Source organism: Hypomesus transpacificus, chromosome 13 (genome assembly GCF_021917145.1).
Source record: "Hypomesus transpacificus isolate Combined female chromosome 13, fHypTra1, whole genome shotgun sequence".
Taxonomy (NCBI): Eukaryota; Metazoa; Chordata; class Actinopteri; order Osmeriformes; family Osmeridae; genus Hypomesus; species Hypomesus transpacificus.
This window is the reverse complement of record NC_061072.1, coordinates 6,517,125-6,537,502: the sequence shown is the minus strand read 5'-3', so window position 1 is coordinate 6,537,502 and position 20,378 is coordinate 6,517,125. Positions and strand designations below refer to the sequence as shown.

Genomic DNA, 20,378 nt, shown 5'->3' with positions numbered 1-20,378 from the left:
AATGCTACCTCCATTTGATTTGCTAATGATCATCATGTCCTTGTAAACTTCTCTTTTTTGGCTCTAATGCAGTTTCCACCACCAGCGATTCAGTTAAATCAAAGGTAAGCACTATTACTAACCAGAACTTTATTTGGAGTTGATGGTGTTAAATTGTAGCCTGGCTCTGCCCTCCTACGTACTTCCGCTCAATTTGGATTTTGCTTCTGTACTAGGTCTGGGAGCTAGGCTCTGATGTCGGTTTCCAGAAACAAATGTTTTGTAGGTCCAATCAGCGAACAGAGGGAGTGGCTGAGAACGATGACGTTAATGTCGTGCACTTGTTTGAGTAGTTCAGTAATGGCGGCGGAGAAAGATGCGAGCGAAACTATTCTGCGGTTGTGGCAACGCTGCCGAATATAGGTTAAAGCCGGAGCAAGAACATTCCTTGCTGAGTTTTGTTGGTGGCCATGATGTTGTGGCCCTCCTCCCCACGGGGTTCGGGAAAAGTTTGATTTTCCAGCTACGGCAGCTAGCTCCGTTACAGTAGTGGTGAAGGAGTTGGCTAAGGCGAACACGTGCGATTGGTTATGGCAAATCAGAGTGGCTCTGGGCGGATCCAATAGTTTTAAACTTCAACAGAGGACCCGCCTTCAAGGGAGTTAACGTTTGTCAATCGAGAGATCCCAGACCCTCTGTACAAATGAAATGTACGAGGGTCTGGTTAGGACCAGGCTAGTTAAATTGGTGATTGAAGGAACTATTTTGTCTGGATGATTATCGTTGACTGATCTTCAGTTCACAGACTATCCTGCAATCAACCATGTCTGATCTGGAATATGTGTTTAAGGTCTCATTGGACATCAAGAAGGACCTGAGTGCCAGAGACTTCCTTCCATCACTCATCTTTAAAGCCACCCGGAAACGCAAGAAATGTCCCAGTACCCATCCAATGGACAGCAGCTCTGGTGAGGACTCTGAGCACGAGCCAATCAAAGCAAGCAACTATGGGGTGGACGAAGAAAAGAAGGGAAAGGACCAGGATCAAGAGCATGTGACTGAAGGACTGAACCCTCCTAGAATAGAAAATAGTTGGGAAACAGAAGGGAATAAGGGTAAAAAGAGAATAGAGGCTAAACAATTCCTGTTTAGGGGAAGTGGGGTGACAGTGGAAACAGAGAAAGAAAGACCAGCAAGAAATATTGTGCGCTGGGATGAAGGGGGGTTATCCACTAAAATACCCCAGCCTTGTCCTAATAGCTTCCTATACTCACACTGTCAGTACCCCAACGTCATCACCAGCACCACACAAATGAGGTCCCAAGAGGAGCTCACTGCCCTGCCCCTCTTAAATGTCCCAAGACTGGCCAGAGCATGCTCAGTTTTCCCCTCCTGGCTCTCCTATCTCAGACTGCCTAGCCTCAGCCAAGCTTCAAGTCTTCAGAGAGCACCGCAGACCCAGTGGGACCAGAGACTGCCAGTGTGTTATAGGAAAAAAAGAGGAATACGAGTGAGGGCTGTGTCCATGAATCTAGAGATGGAACTTGGCAAGGATGAGGATGGATTAAAAAGTAGAAGAGGAGAAAGGGTTGAGTTACTAAGATCACCAATGAAAGAGCAGTGTCAGCTCAGCAGCCCAGTGGAGGCTTCTCAGCGGGCCACAGTCCACCCAGTTACAGTTCCCGACAGCACACTGTCAGCCTTGGCTCCCGGCCCTCTCCTGACCATAGGGCCTCCCTCTCTCTCCCACTCTTCAGCTGGACGGACAGATCAGGATCCCCTCTGTCCTTCCACCATAGTACTACGAAAAACAACCTTAGAGGCTCATAAGAGGAAGGCATGGCGCCGTCACACAGTGGTAGTTTAAAAGTCAAAAGCTCTAGCCCTTCCCCACATGCACTGGAAAGTGTAAGTACATTCACTTTTTCCCAAACCAATGGCAAACTGATTTAGTGTCATTGTCAGACACATCCTAAACTGCTTTGGTGCTTATACATATGAGAGCAAAAATCTGGTTGACATTCTCTATACTAGCCTTTGGTAAAATTAGTGACGGTAGGCCTGACAGAAAAGACCAGTAGATAAAGTGTTTACTTAAAGGGATACATCATTTTAGAACATGCAAGGAAACAAACTATTCCTGCACATGTTCACTTGTTAGCTAAAACTAAGGTAATTTTCAATGACTAGCTCTTCCATTTACCATATCTCTTTACTAAGCGCTTTCAAAGCTTCTGAAACAGGAATAGCGATTTGTTAGGTGTTTAAAACATGCGTTGTTTCACTCCTCAGTGTTCATAATGCCAAAGTTTCCTTGAATTAACTGCATGCTACCTATGGTGTACATATCAAACACATTATTCAAAGAAGCATTGAACAAAGCCTATTGTACCTGCCTGTGTAATGTGTTTGGTCAACCCAGATATTGGAAATACCACTCTCTGGCCCCCCATGACAGGAACAAAGTATCTGTTGCAGCTAAATAAAGCCATGCCAATAATTACTTTTTACAGTTGTGGCCATTGTAGCATGTCAAATCATCATTACATTACAAGTGGAAAGACAGAGAAGGTAAAGGGAACCAAGCATGCAGTGTGTTGTGTATGAGTTAACACTTGCTAAGAGTGGCTCTGGTTGATATTAGTTTTACAGGGATAGTATTGTCATGGGAATAGTTCAAAAAGGGTGTCTTGAAATTAGCCACTCTCCCTCCTAACTTCCTCATATCCAAAACCTTCAAGTCTTACCGGTTATTATTTCTGATTTGTTAGTTTTGTATCAGTATAGGAAATTATGTTTGTCTAAAACCAAGATGGTGGTGAATCAGCCTGTATTACTGCCAACATCTGTCCTACAAGCCTATTCCATTGTCTCTTTAATAGTTTGTCTGTGCTCTTGTGCATGGACTACACGTATGTGGGTGACTGTGCGTCTACCAACTTTGTAACAGTTGTACAAAGCCTTGTCAAGTTAACCTGTGTATACTGTATATTCTACATAATATATTAAATTATTTCTTTTGAAATTAACTTGTTCTTCATATAATTATTTTATATATTGTCAGGAATGTCTCCTAAAACAGTTGAATCACTAAAGTACGTCTGAATTGTTTACTTATTACTTGCTGTTGATGATGACCAATTGGCCATTCTGGCTTTTGTGACCACCATGGTTTTCATTGAGATCAAGATGAATTATTTCACAGATGTTGTTCATACGACAATAGCTTTGAAAATAGTTATTTTTCAACATATGAAGTTTTGCCCTAACAAATTGTAAGTCTACGCATTCACATACAGCTCATTCAGAATTTCCACAGTTAAGGTCTTAATTAAGGCCCCATAGTTTAGTATAATGATTTACCATATTGTGCAATGCCGAGTACACACCACAGGATAATCGGGCAAATTTTGGGGCAATTTCCCCCTTCCGACAATCCTCAATAATGTCCCGTAAATCCTAGGTAATGTCCCGATTATTTGATCAGATTTTCCCTTGGTGTGAGATTTGTTAAGAGTGACTGAATTTGTTTGGAAGAACGTCGGAGCCGCCCCAATTGCAAATCGTAAATATTCAATATTTATGATCAGAAATCCTGATGTGTGGTGGGAACTCCAAGGACAAACATCACACACTATGGGAGCAAAACGGTTCTATCTACGATTTCTTTGTCCTCATGTTGGTGGTCTCTGACATTTTGAAAATCTTAAAAGATAAAAAAATACAACAATGTGCAACAATTCAACAAGCACACGATTTCGGTTCGGTTTGTTTAGCAAATTAGGTGGAAGAAAAAAACATTACCATTTCAGTGTTCTCTCTGTATTTTCTGTGTATGTTCTGTATATCTGGCGAAGTGGGAGGTCCCGGAGTGCAGAATTGGGGGTGGATCCGGCGACTCAAAACGGAGGTTGGAGGAAACCGAAAAACCGAACACAAAAAAACCACACTGCCTATATAGCTTCTCTGACAAAAAAAAAAAAACAGATTGTACATCAGGGCAATGTATATGTTAATTTCCTTTTTGAGGACTTTCACGTCAAGGACTCAAAACCCTTAGTCTCATAAAACGATTTTTACTAGTGCACAGTGCCCGTGATGCATTCGGTGATTAGATGCCACAAATATTGATAACTTGAACTAGCCTATAGATGATGATAGCCCTTGATAGAATTGGTGGCACACAGATGTCTGGAATTATAGAAAGTGCCGTGCCCGTGATGCAGCTGGTGATGACAGTTCATGTATTGTACTGTAATGTATTATACATCCTTTAATAACTGAGCGAATGTCTTTAGAAATAAATGGAAATGTACCAGATTTATATCAGCAGTATCTTTTAATTGGAGGTCCAAAGTAATTTAACAAAGACAATTGTTATTTCAACATAAATATTGTAATTCCAAAAAAAAACTGAAAACTAGCATGTGCATTAATATTGGCACCCCTCCTTAATATTTGTTTGCACACCCTTTGGCAGCGATGACAGCCTCGAAACGTTTCTTATATCCATCTATAAGCTTCTTGCACTTCTCAAGTGGTATTTTCTCCCACACTTCTTTTGCAATATGCTCAAACTCTTGAACATTTGCAGGGTTCCTTCCTCCAAAGGCAGACTTCAGCTCCCCCCAAAGATTTTCAATTGGATTGAGAACAGGACTCATTGCTGGCCATTTTAAAACAGTCAATTTTTTCCCTTTCAACCATTTCTGCGTGCTTTTGGAGGTGTGCTTTGGGTCTTAATCTTGCTGGAGGACCCATGATCTTCGCCTCAAACCAAGTTTCCTTACACTAGGCATGACATTTCCCTCTAGAATTGCTTGATAATCTTCAGATTTCATGATGCCTGTGATATAGACATTCCACAATATGTACATAAACTTTATGGGTGCCAATAATGGTGAGCAGGACTGTATAACAACATTGAACACTACACAAACAGTAATATTTTTTTTTCATTTCGGCAAACCATTTTCCATAGTGACAAAGGTGCCGTATCCAATAAAAAAGGTTCCGGAATAGTCCTGGTTAGCATACTTTACACGTGCCTAGCTTCGTATGATTTGCCTCTCTCCAGCAGTGTTGCCAACTCTTCAGTAAGGAAAGTAGTGGAGCTCCGCGAGGCTATAGTGAGACTGACTGCCTGTGAGTGCTTTGGGACGGCGGAGGAGCTCACGGCAGCACCCGCTGCTCGTTGAGGACAGTACTGCGATCCGTGCTTTCATGTCAGAGTCTCTAAAACACCAGTAAGACTCCAACATCTTAAAAGTTGCCAGGAGGGTTTGGAAAGATCGCCAGATATAGCGAGAAAGTCGCTAAGTTGGCAACACTGCTCTGTGGGTGTTCCGTTGTGTTTGGAAAAAAAAGTTTTTTTCGTAGATCCAAAAAAACGCGGCTTCCATGTGAAAACCGAACCATGGGTAGTGTGTTGCACGGTTCGTTTTTTTTCGATTTGGTTTTGCACACCTAGTGCCCAGCATTATATTAGTGCATCTGATGAGTTGATAATGTCAACATAACATGAAATATGAACACATCTCTGCGTGTTTAAAATGAAAGGTGGTTGCTGTGTAATGATGTCCAACCAAACAATGCATGCATTTATAAAACTCTGAAGCTTCTGTCACATCGGGATGTGGTGTTTTCTTTGCCCTTTCCTCAGGAGAAACACCAAGCCCTGAGCCACGACGGGCCACAGCAACAATAGGATTAGCGTTCGACCTGACACGTCAAATGCCCACCAATTCTCACCCTGAGGAAAAACTAAATTATTTGTTTGGCAAAAAAAGGACCATGTATGAATTTATCATTCTTTACAGATACATGTTTTAGTTAGGGCCCTTATTAGTCTTACCTTAGACTCTGAGTTGGGGGCTGCATTGTGCTGTATGCATGGTCTCCAATCAGTATTCTCAAACTGTTTTAGAGAACATTACATTGATACAAAGACAAACATAACCAAATGGTTAAGAAACGTGTACATGATCCGCAATGTTAACCATAGCTGTCCTGTAGCAATGTTGTGGGCTACTTTATAGACCTTGGGGGGAGTAATGAACATACATGTGCTGCAGCCAGTCTCTCCACCACCTCCAGTCTATCCATGACGCTCCTCATATCCTCCCTGAGCCTCTGCAGGGCTAGCACTATCTGCTGCTGCAGTAGAACGTCCTGCAGCCTCTCAGCTCCTCCTTCTGACCCGTCTCCTCCCTCTCTGCCAGCTCCGTCCCCAAACTCTGCTCCCATTCCACCTACCTGCCTTGGGCCGCCTGGGGTAACACCACCTAGAAAGACATGGCAGGCATGTGAGTCCACATATAGCACTCATGCACATTGTACCTGTACACAAACCTGTATGCAAATAATGATGGTCTCTTACAAGTCGTAGAGATGTTAGATGTAGGTCCTCAGGTGCACCTAAAAAAGACATACTTGCTAACAAAATAAAAACAGTACTATATAACCATGTCTTTTCAATTTACGTTCTCTCCATTCATGTTGCATTCCATTCCTTCCAGCATCTCGACTTCTCCTGATGGGCGGAGCCTTTCTATCCTCCGCTCCTTCTCCACCTTGCCCCGCCCCCATCCGAGTGGCCTGGGGAACAGCAGACTCCTGCTGTTCTCCGACTGAGGATGGCCCTGAAGAGGGATGGCCACTGTAAAGACCATTTGATTTGGGGATGTCAACCTGTTTATAAAAATGCACACACCATAAACACAAGACCTCAAACAAAGTATGTACCTGTTACGATGCCCTAACGTTAACCCTGTTACCGGTCTAAATGTTTTGCTCGAGAAAGCGATATGGTCGTTGAATCGTTTAAAATTTGAAATGAAGATAGTTGTGAATTATGAGGAGTGACGGTAGTGTACAGCCGTGGCCAAAAGTATTGGGAGCGACATACATTTTGTGCAAAGCTTGCTGGGCCTTGGCATAAAATGACTGCTAACATAATTTCAGTAAGTCATATCATCAACACAGGGCAAAGTGTGAACTAGTTCTAGCCAGGTGAAATCACTCTATCATTCTGATTTGATTTTAAGAGCAGATTGACTGCTGTAAAAGAGGGGACTATTTACATATATTAAAAATGTTCACCCCAAAAAAGCTTTAAAAAATGTGAAATGTGCCTTATTGTATTCCGGTATTCTATAGAAACATGTGAAAACATTTTCCTCAAATACTGAACCAGCAAACTTTGCAAAACAGGGTCAACCCTATGTTCCCACAGGCCTATGTTCCCACAGGCCTATGTTCCCACAGGCCTATGTTCCCACAGGCCTATGTTCCCACAGGCCTGTGTTCCCACAGGCCTGTGTTCCCACAGGCCTGTGTTCCCACAGGCCTATGTTCCCAGATTTATTTAGGGTTAAGGGTCAAGAGAGTTTGGAAGCTGGTGAACCCCTTAATTTTGAAAAAGCTCTTAGAAATGTGGGAACATTGGGCTGTAGGAACATAGGGCTGTGGGAACATAGCCTGGCTGCCAGCCCAACTTCTCCCCGCCCCCAAAAAAATTTGGTCGGGAAGTTGGGTCTGGAGGGTCTCGTATTGGGGACCAACTACAGAAAACCAGAATCTGGGCGAACCAATGAAATTGCCAGGGCGGGCTTTATACGATGATGGACGGATGATCAACAGTAACGTAATCACCCACGACACAAAAGAGCGCTTAAGTTGAATTCGTTTTGAACAAACATGGCTACCGGTGGATATCTGGGATGTTATGATTATGCCATCGAGTCTGTTTTAGAAGACATCGACAGCGCATTAATTTTGAAAGAGGAACAGAGAGACGCAATCAAGGCATTTGTCGATGGAAAATATGTTTTTGCCGTCCTTCCTACGGGAATCGGTAAAAGTTTAATTTCTGTTTAAACTCTGTTGCTCTGATTGGTTGTAGATCTATCCAATTGAGCGAAGAGGCATTTCTTTTCCAGGCTCGTTTGAAACACGCCTCGTAGTCAAAGCCCAACAGAGAGTTCTCAGACTCATATTCTGACTAGAATTATGAGTATGACAACGTCAGGTTAGTGGGAACATAGGGCTATGGGAACATTGGGCTGTAGGAACATAGGCACGCTCCCTGCAAAACACAAGAATTGTCATTGCCAAAACTTATGGCCACGACTGTACTAGTAGGGATATTAGCACAATTCACCTTTACCTTGTCAAGCAGCTCCACAGAGTCGCAGAAAATCTCACTCTCCGAGTCACTGGTCAACACCACCCCCTCATACTCCAATGTATCTAGAAGGACAAAATAACAAACCGAAAAGGAATATCACAATTTTGTTTCCATCTATAGATTGCAAATTAGCTTCAGGAGTTCACATGGACGTGCTTTATCCATTTGTTGTATTATACTGTAGATGCTAGAATGACAGGTAGGTGAAGTGTGACCCACCCTGGGGCTGACTGGTGGAGGTAACCTCTGGTGTCTGACAGGTCTCCTGGTCCACATCTGGACCCTGGAAGCTGGGGTCCTCTTTGGAGCCCTTGCCATCCCCAGCTTCTGTTTAAATAGTTGACTGATAAGTGTCCTTGATGTCTAAACAATTACATTTACTTATAGGCAAAAATTCAGACACAAGTCATTGTTTAAATATGATCTTTTGATATACTCACACTAGTCTCACAGCTCACTGACCTTCATTCATACTCAGCAGTGACACTGGTGGTCTGGGCATGTCATGGATAACAACGTATAGAGGCTCAAAATGGTGAAACAGTGATGCCGTCTTTTCATTCATAGGGATGGTATCAATAACCTAAGGAGGGGAGATATAGGACTGTGTGCCTGCAGTTGATACACAGGTTGTACGCATACATACTTCATTAGTATCGATGACCAAGGCATACTTTACCTCTTGAGCTACTTTCTTCATCTCTTCCACATACTCAGCCATGGCCTTTTCACTCTTCATCACTCCTAACCGGTTCCAAGCATCCCTGTGGATGTAGTGTCAGCCAACATGTTTTCTTCAACAGATATGCAGTGGTCCATGCACTAAATACACATTCAAACCCTAACTCACTGAGGCAGTTGTGGAAGAAATGGGATATCCTTTGTGCTTATGTTAACCACAATTAGTAGATCAACTATCACCTTATCTGTTCATGTGTTATGTCTTATCATTCATGTGTTCCTATGTTCTATGATGTAGCATCCGCATGCCTATAATAACAAACAGCTTTTGGCTGCATGTTATCTTTATTTCTCCCTATTTACTACACCTTTATCTGGCCTTGAGAGTAGAGGGAGACAAGATTGAAACCTAAGTCTGTTGTGTAGTTTTTTTTGTCAGACGTGTGGTTATCTCTTCCAATCTGCAGATAAATAATACTTTATAAATACAGATCTCAAATTAATAACTTTTTTCTTCATCACAGTGCCATTCAGAAACACATACGCACCATTTGTAGCGCCCCACAGGGTCCCAGAAGCCTGGCCGGGGTATGTTACAGGGGCCACACATGGCCTGCTTGTAGAGGCTGTAGAAATTAAGCATCACCTTATAGGAGGGCCGATAGGAACCTGTGAGAGTTAGTAACCCAGTTTTAATAACACTCACTGACTAACTGAGCCCATTTATACTTTACTTTGCAATGTAATAGTTGTAATGTACCCATTTAGCAAATGCTTTTATCCAAAGCGACATAAAATACAGCAGGGTTCTCCAATCCTGGTCCTTGAGGGCCGCTGTCCTGCATGTTTTAGATGTTTCCCAGCTCCAGCACACATGACTCAAATGAATGGTCATTACCCGGCTTTCACAGAGCTTGATAACAATCCATTCATTTGAAACAGGTGTGCTGGAGCAGGGAAACATCTAAAATGGCCCCCGAGGACCAGGATTGGAGAACCCTGCAATACAGGGCGAGATTTGAACCTGCAACCTCTTGATGCTCTATCACTGAGCTACATCCACCCTCTACTTCAATTAAAATTGTATTTTAATGATTAATTATTGACTCTTTCAGTTTTTGTATTTATGCAAAGTAAACTAGTCAAATCAGAGAAGATGGCTTCTACTAGCAATTTTAGACTATCAATACATTCTATGCACATCACATGACTCTGTACCACTTGTCAGTATCCATCACTTCCTGATAAAGGGATTTTCCATCACTTCCTCCCTTACTTGACCTTGTTGGGTACCAATGAAAACGTAGCAGTTTGTTGGTGCGGGTGGGTGATATAAATAGGCTATACATGTACATTAATTTGATAAACTAAACATGTTAGACAGTCTGAGTCTTAGTTATGGTAAGTTTATCCTTAGCCTGGTTATGGCCACATCTCAAAGTCTTTGGTCTTAGGCGAGTCTTACGTTAATTTTGACAAACCTTTTTTGTTTGCTGTGGGTACCCTTTATAAACCTTGTATTAAGACAATTTCTATAATGTAATTAGCCTAATTGTATTGTTCCTTATTCCAATGGCAAATTTTAAGTAACTTTAACAAAATTATATATATTTTCCAATTGATATAAACAACTAACTTGAATGACTCCATTTTAAATCAAGAATACTACTTAAACCACAGACTGACTTGTCTGTAATCCCTGTAACGACGGATTTGCGGTAGATGCAGTGCAGGAGCCAATGAACGCACAGATTGAAAATCCGTTTTTTCATTATCATCTGACAGAATGCACAATGAAAACAGTAAACAAAGTAAACTGATAGGCTACGGACTGTCAGAGAAAAGTATTCTTTCAGTACAAAAAGTTATTGTTCACAAAAGAAGCCGTGTTTACAAACAACTCGACTCCTACTTACCATCTTTCGGCAAATTATGAATAACGTCGACAGCGGTCTGAAAGCGCTTTTGGTGGTCTAAAGCTTCTGACATTATAAACGGGACCAATATCGCAGTTTATGTATCTCAACTGAAAAGCTCTGTGCCATCGAACTGGCAATGGGACAGCAACTTGATTGCAATGTCAAAGTGGCAAATCATGTCACCGTAGACTGGAAAGAAAAGAAACAGACAAACGACATGTACTATGTTAGGCTATTTGGTTACGATACAACCGTTCATCGTCATGTCAGCAATGGCCAAATAACATGGAAGAGTTATACAACGGTTACCTCACTTGTTCGCCTTTCTCTTGTCATGGCTGATAAGAAGCACACTTATTCGATAATCAAACTCGTTATTTCTGGTTGAGAAGATTGCAAGTTGAAAAAGAACACTCTATTTAGGGAGAGCATTCATTCATTCTAGGATTTAATGTAGGCCTATCAGTTTGTTGTTGAAAACGTGGTTTACTTAGTCAGACTTCCGCGATTCTTCTTCTGGATTGCAACCAATGTAAAGGAGGTGCGTTACCGCTCCCTACAGGATGAATACTTTTTAATTTTGTTTGTCTTAATTTCTGTTTGTAATCAGATTTTAGTGATGTATTACTGCTTCTCACAAAACTGCTTATTATGTCCACAGATGTCTCTGCCCAAATCCCAATGCCTCCCCTAAATCTAACCGTGCGTGTCCACTACCGCGGCGCGGAGCGTCGGCTTCCAATCCATTTTCAATGAAACCGGGCGTTGACGCTCGCTTATGCTCCCACAATGCCCTACACAAGCGTCAACGCCCGGTTTCATTGAAAATGAATTGGAAGCCGACGATCCGCGCCGCTCCGCTCCGCTGTAGTCGACACGCACGGTAACAGTGCGTTTACACTGCAGCGACGCGAATTGCTTGCCATCGCTTGCCTTCCCACAGTTCACCACGCTCGGGGGCGTATCAAACAGATTAATGTAGAATTGTAGTTCTCTAAAGTCACTGTAGTAGTTGTCAGTCATGGCCAAGTGTGCAGACTTGGGTTTACGTACTCGCAACATCGATCAAAGTACAATTCATATACAAAATACAAAACTGTTTAATAGACATACACGTTGACATGTGTAAAAACGTTTTATGATATAAATCAAAATCTCTGCAAATCTAGGGTGACCATATTTGAGTTAGTGAAAAAGACGACACTTTTTCACTTTGACCCCGCCCCCTCCCCCCCGCGACGCTACACATGCAGATGTCATGTGCTGTTGTAAACAATGGAACTAGTGGAAACGGCAAGGTGCTCAGTTTTTTTTTAAGTCGCCTTTCCGTTCTAAAAAGCCTTTGAAAATGTAATTGGCTGTTTATCAATCCGAAGAACGCTGAGAACGCAAGTACATTCTTTTGAAGAACCTTCTTGCAAGCGTCCTTGCAAGAATTGTCTTGCAAGGACGCAAGGACGGAGAATCAATTGAGATGGTTAGGGTTTTCCTGGACTCGCAGCATTATGATAACACTGACTAACTACAAAGACTAGATAGCAAAGCTAAAAAATGGTCCGTCTACGTGTAATTTTACGTTTTCTGTAGCACTTGCTAACTTACAGTACCTAGTGTCTGCACTGCACTGAGATGCTAGCTAGGTTATCGACAAGTCGGAGCAAATTTACGAATTAGCCGTTTCATCAATAAAATAAGAACATTTTCAGTGACTGAACTGCCTATTTCTCGTCACATTTTAATTCAGATGCTGATTTACACGTACCGTTTAGCTGAAATATGAAAAGTAAAAAATTACAGTTGTGAGGTTTGTCCGCCTCGCTTGACATCTTGCAATGACTTCTGGGAAATCAGAAGCGTTCTCGCTGGTCAAGTCACCATCCGATCAAGCCCCCACCCCTCGCCCCTCGGCTTGAAGCAACGGCCCCGGTGGATGTAGGTGGTATTGCATGTACGGTTAGGTTTCCGACTCTTCCGGTCGTTTTTATTCTAATAACTCCATTCAACATTTACAAAACTATCTCCCCCAATAATTGATTCTCGAACCTGGCTCACACTACTAGCTTTTTCTTATAATAATTTTTCCCGACTTTTGCTAAGTTTGAAACCAATCCGAAATGGGTAAACCAGCAACCCATTTATTTGCTTAGTCAATGAAAGTTGCCTGCAAATGTGCTGGCGGATACTAACAGGGCACGAGCACAAAAGTTCACATTGGCCGATAGCCGATTTACATGAGCTCTCGGAGCTAGGGAAAAAAAGAGCCACTGTTTAAAGCTAGACAGGAAGACACGGAAGTGGAAAGATGGCTGCGTCCAGTCTCGCGCTCTCGCTTGCCTCACTGCGCCACTGAGCACTTTTCATAGAAATAAATGGGGACGCCATCTTGGAAGACAAAAGTAGCTTACTCTAGTTATATTAACTCTATGCATCCGATGCATCCTCGATAAAAGGGGCGGATCAGGAACATTTCCGGGTATTTTTGGCGTTCTTGGTGACTTGTGTTCTTTGGATTGGAACCGTACTTGGGCAATAAAAGATGACGTCAAACGAGTTCGCAAGAACACAAGAACGGAAAAAACGTGGATTGATAAACAGCCCTTGTTTCCTTCCCACTAGATAACATTCCTGCTTATCGATTCGATTCTTTTATCAATTTTTTATTGGGCAAGTGGGGGAAAAAAGAGCACAAACGGGTTTATTTACATTAATTTTCTTTTATATAATTTTCTATAATGCTGCACACCATATACAGTATTTACATTACATTTACATTTCATTACATTTATTCATTTAGCAGACGCTTTTATCCAAAGCGACTTCCAAGAGAGAGCTTTACAAAGTGCATAGGTCACTGATAATAACAACAAGATAGCCCCACAGCATTGCGGGTAGTCAAAAACAAGAAGTACATATTGCGAACAACCAAAAAATAGTGCTAAAGGGAAGAAACCATAAGAGCATGTAGTTAAACAAGTTAAATTACACAACATTAATCTCTAAGTGCAGGTGTACCTGTAGGAAAGCAATAAAAATAGGATTAACTAAAATAGAATACAACAGTTTAAACCAGCTACCACTAACCAATAAGAGCAACAGTCTAAGCAAGAGTCATTGTGATCCTTTAGGTAGGGAGGACAATAGAACGCGTCATTTTTGGCCTAGGCTAACCAACTGTCAAATACTGTGGAACGCCGGTAGCAAACGCATTAAATCGAATGCTAAGTTAGCCTGAATGTAGCTAAGAACGCCACTGAGAAATCTGGCACCGGAATTTTAAGGTCCACGTCCTTTTCTTAGCTCTATAACTAGCGACTACTATCGAGATATTAAAAACAAACATGCCAGTTAACATGTAGACACTTACCCCTTAATGCTATCAAATGTTGGTTGCAATACATATTGAGGAAGTGTGTGAAAATAATGTTTATAGTTTTTGCTGCTTTGGCTACCTTTCATAGAAGGTCGGCACCACCGGGAGACATATCTTAAATGAAAGAGGTAGGTTGTTTTCTTCAAAATAAGGTATATTTAGTCAATTTTAAAACATATACATTTTGAGAAAAATCAAGTTGAAGACATGTTGCTGAAAATCCCATAGGAATGCATTGAAATCTGAACGTTCTATTGAGAAAAAGGTTGGTTTTTCCCTTGTAACTTTTTCCCACATGTCGGCACCACCCTGATACTTCCTGGAAAGCAAGGTTACGTAGAAAGACGTCATCAGTCAAATTTTAAAGAAAATCGAAAGACATACATTTTGTGTTTTGGCTCCCTGAATGAGTCTTTCAGACACCTGTGACGTCAGACGTTTTGAGCCTCTGTAACTCCCGCGCTTGACTCATGCTAGGCTGCTTCCAATGCTCACATCAATTGATTGACATCGTTTGTGTGCTACTAGCCTTATTATATATACCCGTATGTGGATGCAAGTATCGGTCATGGTTACTGGTTTGAAAGATAAATATTTTTGACACTTTACATGCATCTTTTCAGTGTGCAGACCAAAAAACAAACATTGATGATATAAAAACCACTCTCTTGGTGATGATTCATGGTCGTGATATGCAATTGTTGTTGTCACGTAGCACCAATCGGAACCAATCATTACCTTTTTGTCTGTCAGGAAATGCAAATCTATTTTTAAAAAAAGCGCGAATATTCTTTTTTTCCAGCAATCAATTTTGCAAGACAGGAAATTCTATGGCAGATAAAAAGACAAGAACTACTGAAATTGCATTCACAGGTGAGGGGGAGCAACACATGGCCACTTGTAAAAGTTTTGGTATGATTTTAGATCCAAATAGTCTTAGGGTTTGTGGTAAATTACCATTAGAAACATTAACAAATCGGATCATGATCGACATTATCACGGTTTGTCACACATTAGTATTTCAAATGCCAGCGCACCTTGTAACGTTTAATATAATTAAAAATGACTTTAAACTCCACAAGCATTGAAAAGATGTAACTTTACCGGACAAAATGACCAATTTAAATGACCAAATACTGTAAGCCTACTGGCAGGGCCGCCCATAGAAATGGCTGGACCCCTGAAAAGGTCCAGTGAATGAGCCCCCCCTAATAGGTCTTTAGGCTACTTATATTAACGCATGTACGTGTGTGCTCTCTCTCCCTACATTAAACATATGTAAACAGAGAGATACTTACTCAGCGATGGGTGCTACATTATAGAAAAACAAATACATCTTTATACATAAAACAAACATAAAGTTTAATAAATATAACTGAGAGGCCTTAATAACTTGTGTGGTGCCGGGCCAGACACACACACATAAAAATAAGAATTTGACATACTGAGATCTGCTACACTCACACCACATTTTCTAGTATAAAATGCAATTTACCTGCCTTCATCTTTGCCTATTATACAGCTATCTTCCTTTTCTTTCTGGATGCAAAGTCTTTTATAATGTATTTAAAGTCAATTTGTTTAGCCATTTCACACTCAATGGCAAGTATTGTGATTGAGCCTCTCCTGGCTCATTGTGGAGTGCAAGACTTTGAGTTTACTTAAGGACCTTTCTCCTCCTGCCACAGTTAATTGGTTAAGGTAAAGTGCAGAATATCCTCAGAGCAATGAGCAATGCAAAACATGCGCTTTCTCAGTGTCAGCTTTGCTCAAACTAGCTTCCTCTTGGTTAGCATCGTGGCTACTGCTGCTCGTCTCTGCCATAGATATATCGATGGTTTCTGCAGCCTGGCTGGGAGCATCTTTCGAAGTTGACTGGAGAGCAAGCAACAACAACCATTATCTAGCGGCTAACTTGGTCTAGCGTTATGTTGTGTAGTCTGTCCTGTACCCTGACTCTGTTTAATAATCAACACTTGGTCCAACCCTGCGTTCGCACCACTCGTTGACTTCACCGGTTAAGTCAACAATACAATGTTTATGTTTGCTTTTTTTAAGTAGGCCCTAATCGTGAGTATTTCAGTTCAAAATAAAATTGGTTATAATTTCTTAAAATATTTAGGGACGAACATGATTATTGCTGGCATCGCGGCTGGGCCCCACCACGGCAGGGCCCCAGAAAGTTTTCCCATATATGGGCAGCCCTGCCTACTGAACATGTATTAGCAATGAATGATAGGTGTAGAACGCTTGTTATAAGCTTAGCGAGTGGCAGGCAGACAGCAGGCAGTTTATGAAGGGTCACTCTGTTTGAGGATGTAGACATCCACAGAGGACCCATCTTAGATAAGTTGTTGGAGTCAACGTCAGAAGAGTTTGATGCTATGACTCAACAAGTTCTAGAACTTGAATTTGCTAGTTTAGTGAAAGTTTGCTGTAGGTTGGTAGCGGACCACTTGGAACAAGGACGGTATGATGATGTGTCTGAAGATCAGTATCATGTCCTCAGATCAGTGCCCAAAACAAATGTTTCATGCGAGAGGGATTTTGTGATATTTGATTATTTGATTAGATCAAAGTTCAGGGCAAGTAAAATAGCATTAGAGGGTATGGGCATGTTTAAGAAGAATAGGTCCTGGGAATGGTTGTCAGGGTTAGATCCAGATAGAAAAGCTGAAGTTCTCGCCTCAGCTCAGACATCTGTGAAAGGATTTATAAATAGGTTTGTAGTCTTGCAATGGGTATGTAATATTCAGACTGTATTGGGTAAGTAGTCATTTGTTTGGTTTTAGCATTGTGTTGTCTGATCAAGTGGGCCTGTGCGGCACTGACAGACTTAGCTTTGCAGTGTGTCATTTAGCTATTGGTATGTAATATTCAGGCTTTGTGGTAGCTTGAGGATATTCGTGATGGACCATTTTGTGATATGAGACAGGGGGCCCCAGTAGGGGGTGACTCCCTGTTAAGCCAAATGGTCTGCCATAATATCTGATAGCTGCATTGGGTAAGTACGAGTAGTATTTGTTTGGTTTTAGCATTTGGTTGTCTGATCAAGTGGGCCTGTGCGGCACGGACAGACTTAGCTTTGCAATATTAAAACGGAGTATGTCTATAAAAGTAGATACAGGTAGGATTAAAAGTAAAACAGTTTGGTGATATGAGACAGGGGGCCCTGTAATGGGGTGACTCCCTGTTAAGCCAAACTGTCTAGCTAGTATAGAAGTAATAGATACAAGTTGCTCCCCTGAACCTTCACCATGGATGCAGAGGTGCCCAATTGTCCTCTGAGAGCTATCAACCTGTAGGTTTTTTTCACAGGCAATGACTACATTTTGGACCATAAGTTTCATATCCCTATAAATAAAGTATATTATTTATAATACAATTAGTGTATACTTTTTTTCCATCATAAACAAACAGACGTGTTCAAATCAAGGTATTTGAAAATAATGGGCAATGTCACAACAAGCACACACAAAAACCCTGTTCAATGTTAAATACACCCCCAAGTGGCCCAATTTACATTACAGCAGTAATGCTAAACGTGACAAACATTTGCATATTCGTGGTCTCGATTTAACATAATTATTTATAGCAAAGTACTGGACACCCCATTAGCTCGCAATGTACAAAGAATGTAAGTCTGGATAAGAGCAGAGAATCTGATAATAGCATCTGCTAAATGACAAATGCAAGTCATATTTCCCGCGCTGGCTAGAAGCAGAGCTCTGTGACGTAGAACAATGGCGTTCTTAAAGGGAAACTTACAGCTTCTCGGTGCCACAAAACTCAAGGCTTAAAGCGGTGGAACGTTTCAAAAAATTACCTAAAATCACGACTAAAAACTGGATTTGTGAGAAAACTAATAGAGGTAACTGAAATCTGACTTCGGATAAGTTTAAGTTACGTTAGGTTACATACGGAATTGAAAGAAAAACGGAGCAAAACTGATAATGTTTAGTCTGTCCTCCCTACTTTAGGAAACTAGCGTTGGGTTCAGCAAACCATTCCTAAGTACCATTGTACTCCCGGAACAAGTGCGTCTTCAGCCTTCTCTTGAAAGTGGAGAGACAGTCTCTCCACGAGTATTTATATATACACACATTTACATTTTGTCGTTGCTCTTCTTCTACTCTTCTATTTGACCTTGGCTGAAAATGAAAGATGGAAGAGCCGAGGTCATATCATATAATATGACAGTGTCGCTCAGTTTAATTTTGGGTTAACACGACAACGCGAATGTTTGCCGATAACACACGCCCTCCGATAATTAACGTGAAGTGATCAATAATGGGAGACGAATGTCGGAGCAAAAATGTATGCTTCAAACGACGGGACAGAAGATAACTTCATTGACTACACACAATAAAGGCAAAGTGCTTCACACAGTGACAAGTGGTTGTGATCACTTATGAGGAGTTTAGGTCTACATTGGATAGTTAAGAGATGAAGCGCGAATGTTAGCTGCGCTGCTACATGCGTTGAACACATGATGTTCCAGTAACTTCATTCCATGCAGTGTGTTCAAATGCTTCTTCATATTAGTTACATTTCCTCCCTTCGACGAAATATACTTATTACACGCGTTACAAGTGGCGTTGTTGTCATTTTGTCGTGTGAAATACAACCAAACTTCAGAACGCTTCTACCTTGAATAAAATATAAAAGTTTGTGCATGCACAACGGCACAGAGAACCGTTAGCAGAATCGTTAAAGAATTTGGCTGTGGGCGCAGTGATGATGGGCTTTAGAGCGTCAGCGCTGCATTATAGGTAGCATCTGCCCGCCGTTGTATGAGAAGGGTACCGGAGAGATGATCGTTGTATGGGGCTGGTTGCGGGCGCACGTCTCGTCGAGCACTGGATATGGACGGGACGTGCGCATGGGACGGTTCCGTAGGCTGCGCATCAGATGGCATGAAACATGACGGATGTACACACATAGCCTCCGTCATCGTTAATAATAGCATGGCCTGGGCAACCAAAAAACATCTCGTTTTTTGTCACTAGTAGATAATGGGATGTCATGTGGTCCTCCTGTAGCTCAGGAGAAACGACGCACGCTCGCGGAGCGCTGGTATTTTGGGGACTAAACTTGTTTCTTGGTGAGCGCTTCCCCATGTACATCCATTCCGCCAATGTTAAACCTATTCTCATGTATATGAATAAATGGTGAACTCAATCACGTGAGTGTCTTGACTGAAATGAGCGAAGCAAGTTCAGGCATGGCATTCGGGCAGCGCGCGTCATATCACCCATCGCCGTGTTTTTAGCCCATAGGCTTAGCTTGATAGGCGGTGCTATAAAGTTGCACGCACACGCATCCTCGATTACCTTAGTGTTCTGCGCTGCTGCCACCCACCACCATCCCCGTGTCCCCCATGTTGTCTGTCTGTACTCCCCGTGGGGGATTTAACTTGTTGCTCCCTGCATCATGTCATACATGTTTAGTGAAGGCAGGGAGCGCTTCCCCATGTACATCCTTTCCGTCGATGTTAAACCTTTTTTCATGTATATAAATAAATGGTGAAATCAATCACGTGAGTGTCTTGACTCAAATGGAAATCAAATCCATAGGGCTAAACCTCTGTCAGTTTGGCCTAGCCTACATAGCGCCAACTGTCTAAGTTAATAGACAAAGTTACCCTGTTAAAGTTACCAAAGTTAATAATTTTACAGTTTTACAGTCAAATTTACATCTAAAAAGTCGAGCAGGGCAGCTTTCAAGAGATATGCGAATTCTACTTTTAGCCAGCTGGTCCGATTATTTTTCTGATTTGTTTAAACTGGCAATCTGAGTGAGACTCCATCCGGTTACACTGTTTTGACGTTAGCCTCAGTCAGACTCGCTCACTGGCAGTGTGCACAATGTTGTATTTCACTCCATTATACACCGGAAACGTCAGGGAGGACTGCCTAATGTAGATACGAGCCTGATGAAGATAGCCAGCATCTCGGATTTCTTTAACCAAGCCTGTTTCATTCGTCATTTGCCTGAGAAAGCGACCTCTGTTAGCCAGGCTAGTTTTGCCCGATCACTTGGTCAGGCTATTTAAGGGTATCAGGGTCAAGTGAGCATCTTTTTTTTTTTCAGTGAGGTCTTTTGAGCATAGACAAGTGAAACGTAAATGTATTTGTCCAAAGGCCAAGAGCCTCAAAAAGTTAATATCAAGCCCTGCAATCCAGTGGCCAGAGATATATGATGACCTGATAGACACTCCAAATGTAATAGACCGGGGAGA

The 20,378-nt window shown here is 41.8% G+C and overlaps 2 protein-coding genes across 12 annotated transcripts in view; one reads left to right on the top strand and one right to left on the bottom strand.

The window, feature by feature from the left end:
* Positions 1–3,004, top strand: part of LOC124476009 (rho GTPase-activating protein 23-like) — a 78,509-nt gene extending 75,505 nt beyond the window's left edge. For 7 of the 8 annotated variants that reach the window (XM_047032948.1, XM_047032949.1, XM_047032946.1 and 4 more), the window contains 2 exons: positions 73–104; positions 830–3,004. In XM_047032948.1, the coding sequence (XP_046888904.1) occupies positions 73–104; positions 830–1,846 (1,049 nt within the window). In that variant the 3' untranslated portion in view covers positions 1,847–3,004. The remainder of the gene's footprint in view (positions 1–72; positions 105–829) is intronic. The other variant, XM_047032951.1, reaches the window with a different exon arrangement.
* A 1,295-nt stretch (positions 3,005–4,299) lies between these two features.
* On the bottom strand, positions 4,300–11,405 carry acbd4 (acyl-CoA binding domain containing 4). Of its 4 annotated transcripts, none has more exons than XM_047032953.1 (11): positions 11,077–11,405; positions 10,765–10,956; positions 9,397–9,517; positions 8,847–8,931; positions 8,630–8,750; positions 8,387–8,491; positions 8,141–8,229; positions 6,462–6,669; positions 6,043–6,263; positions 5,834–5,896; positions 4,300–5,731 (listed from the first exon to the last, which is right to left on the bottom strand). In XM_047032953.1, the coding sequence occupies exons 2-11, from the start codon at positions 10,835–10,837 to the stop codon at positions 5,603–5,605; spliced, it is 1,215 nt and encodes a 404-aa protein (XP_046888909.1). In that variant the 5' UTR covers positions 10,838–10,956; positions 11,077–11,405; the 3' UTR covers positions 4,300–5,602. The 4 variants fall into 4 exon arrangements, with proteins under 4 accessions (XP_046888909.1, XP_046888908.1, XP_046888910.1 ...); XM_047032952.1 differs by having other exon boundaries at positions 8,387–8,494; positions 11,077–11,401; XM_047032954.1 differs by having other exon boundaries at positions 8,147–8,229; positions 8,387–8,494; positions 11,077–11,397.
* Positions 11,406–20,378: the final 8,973 nt, after the last annotated feature.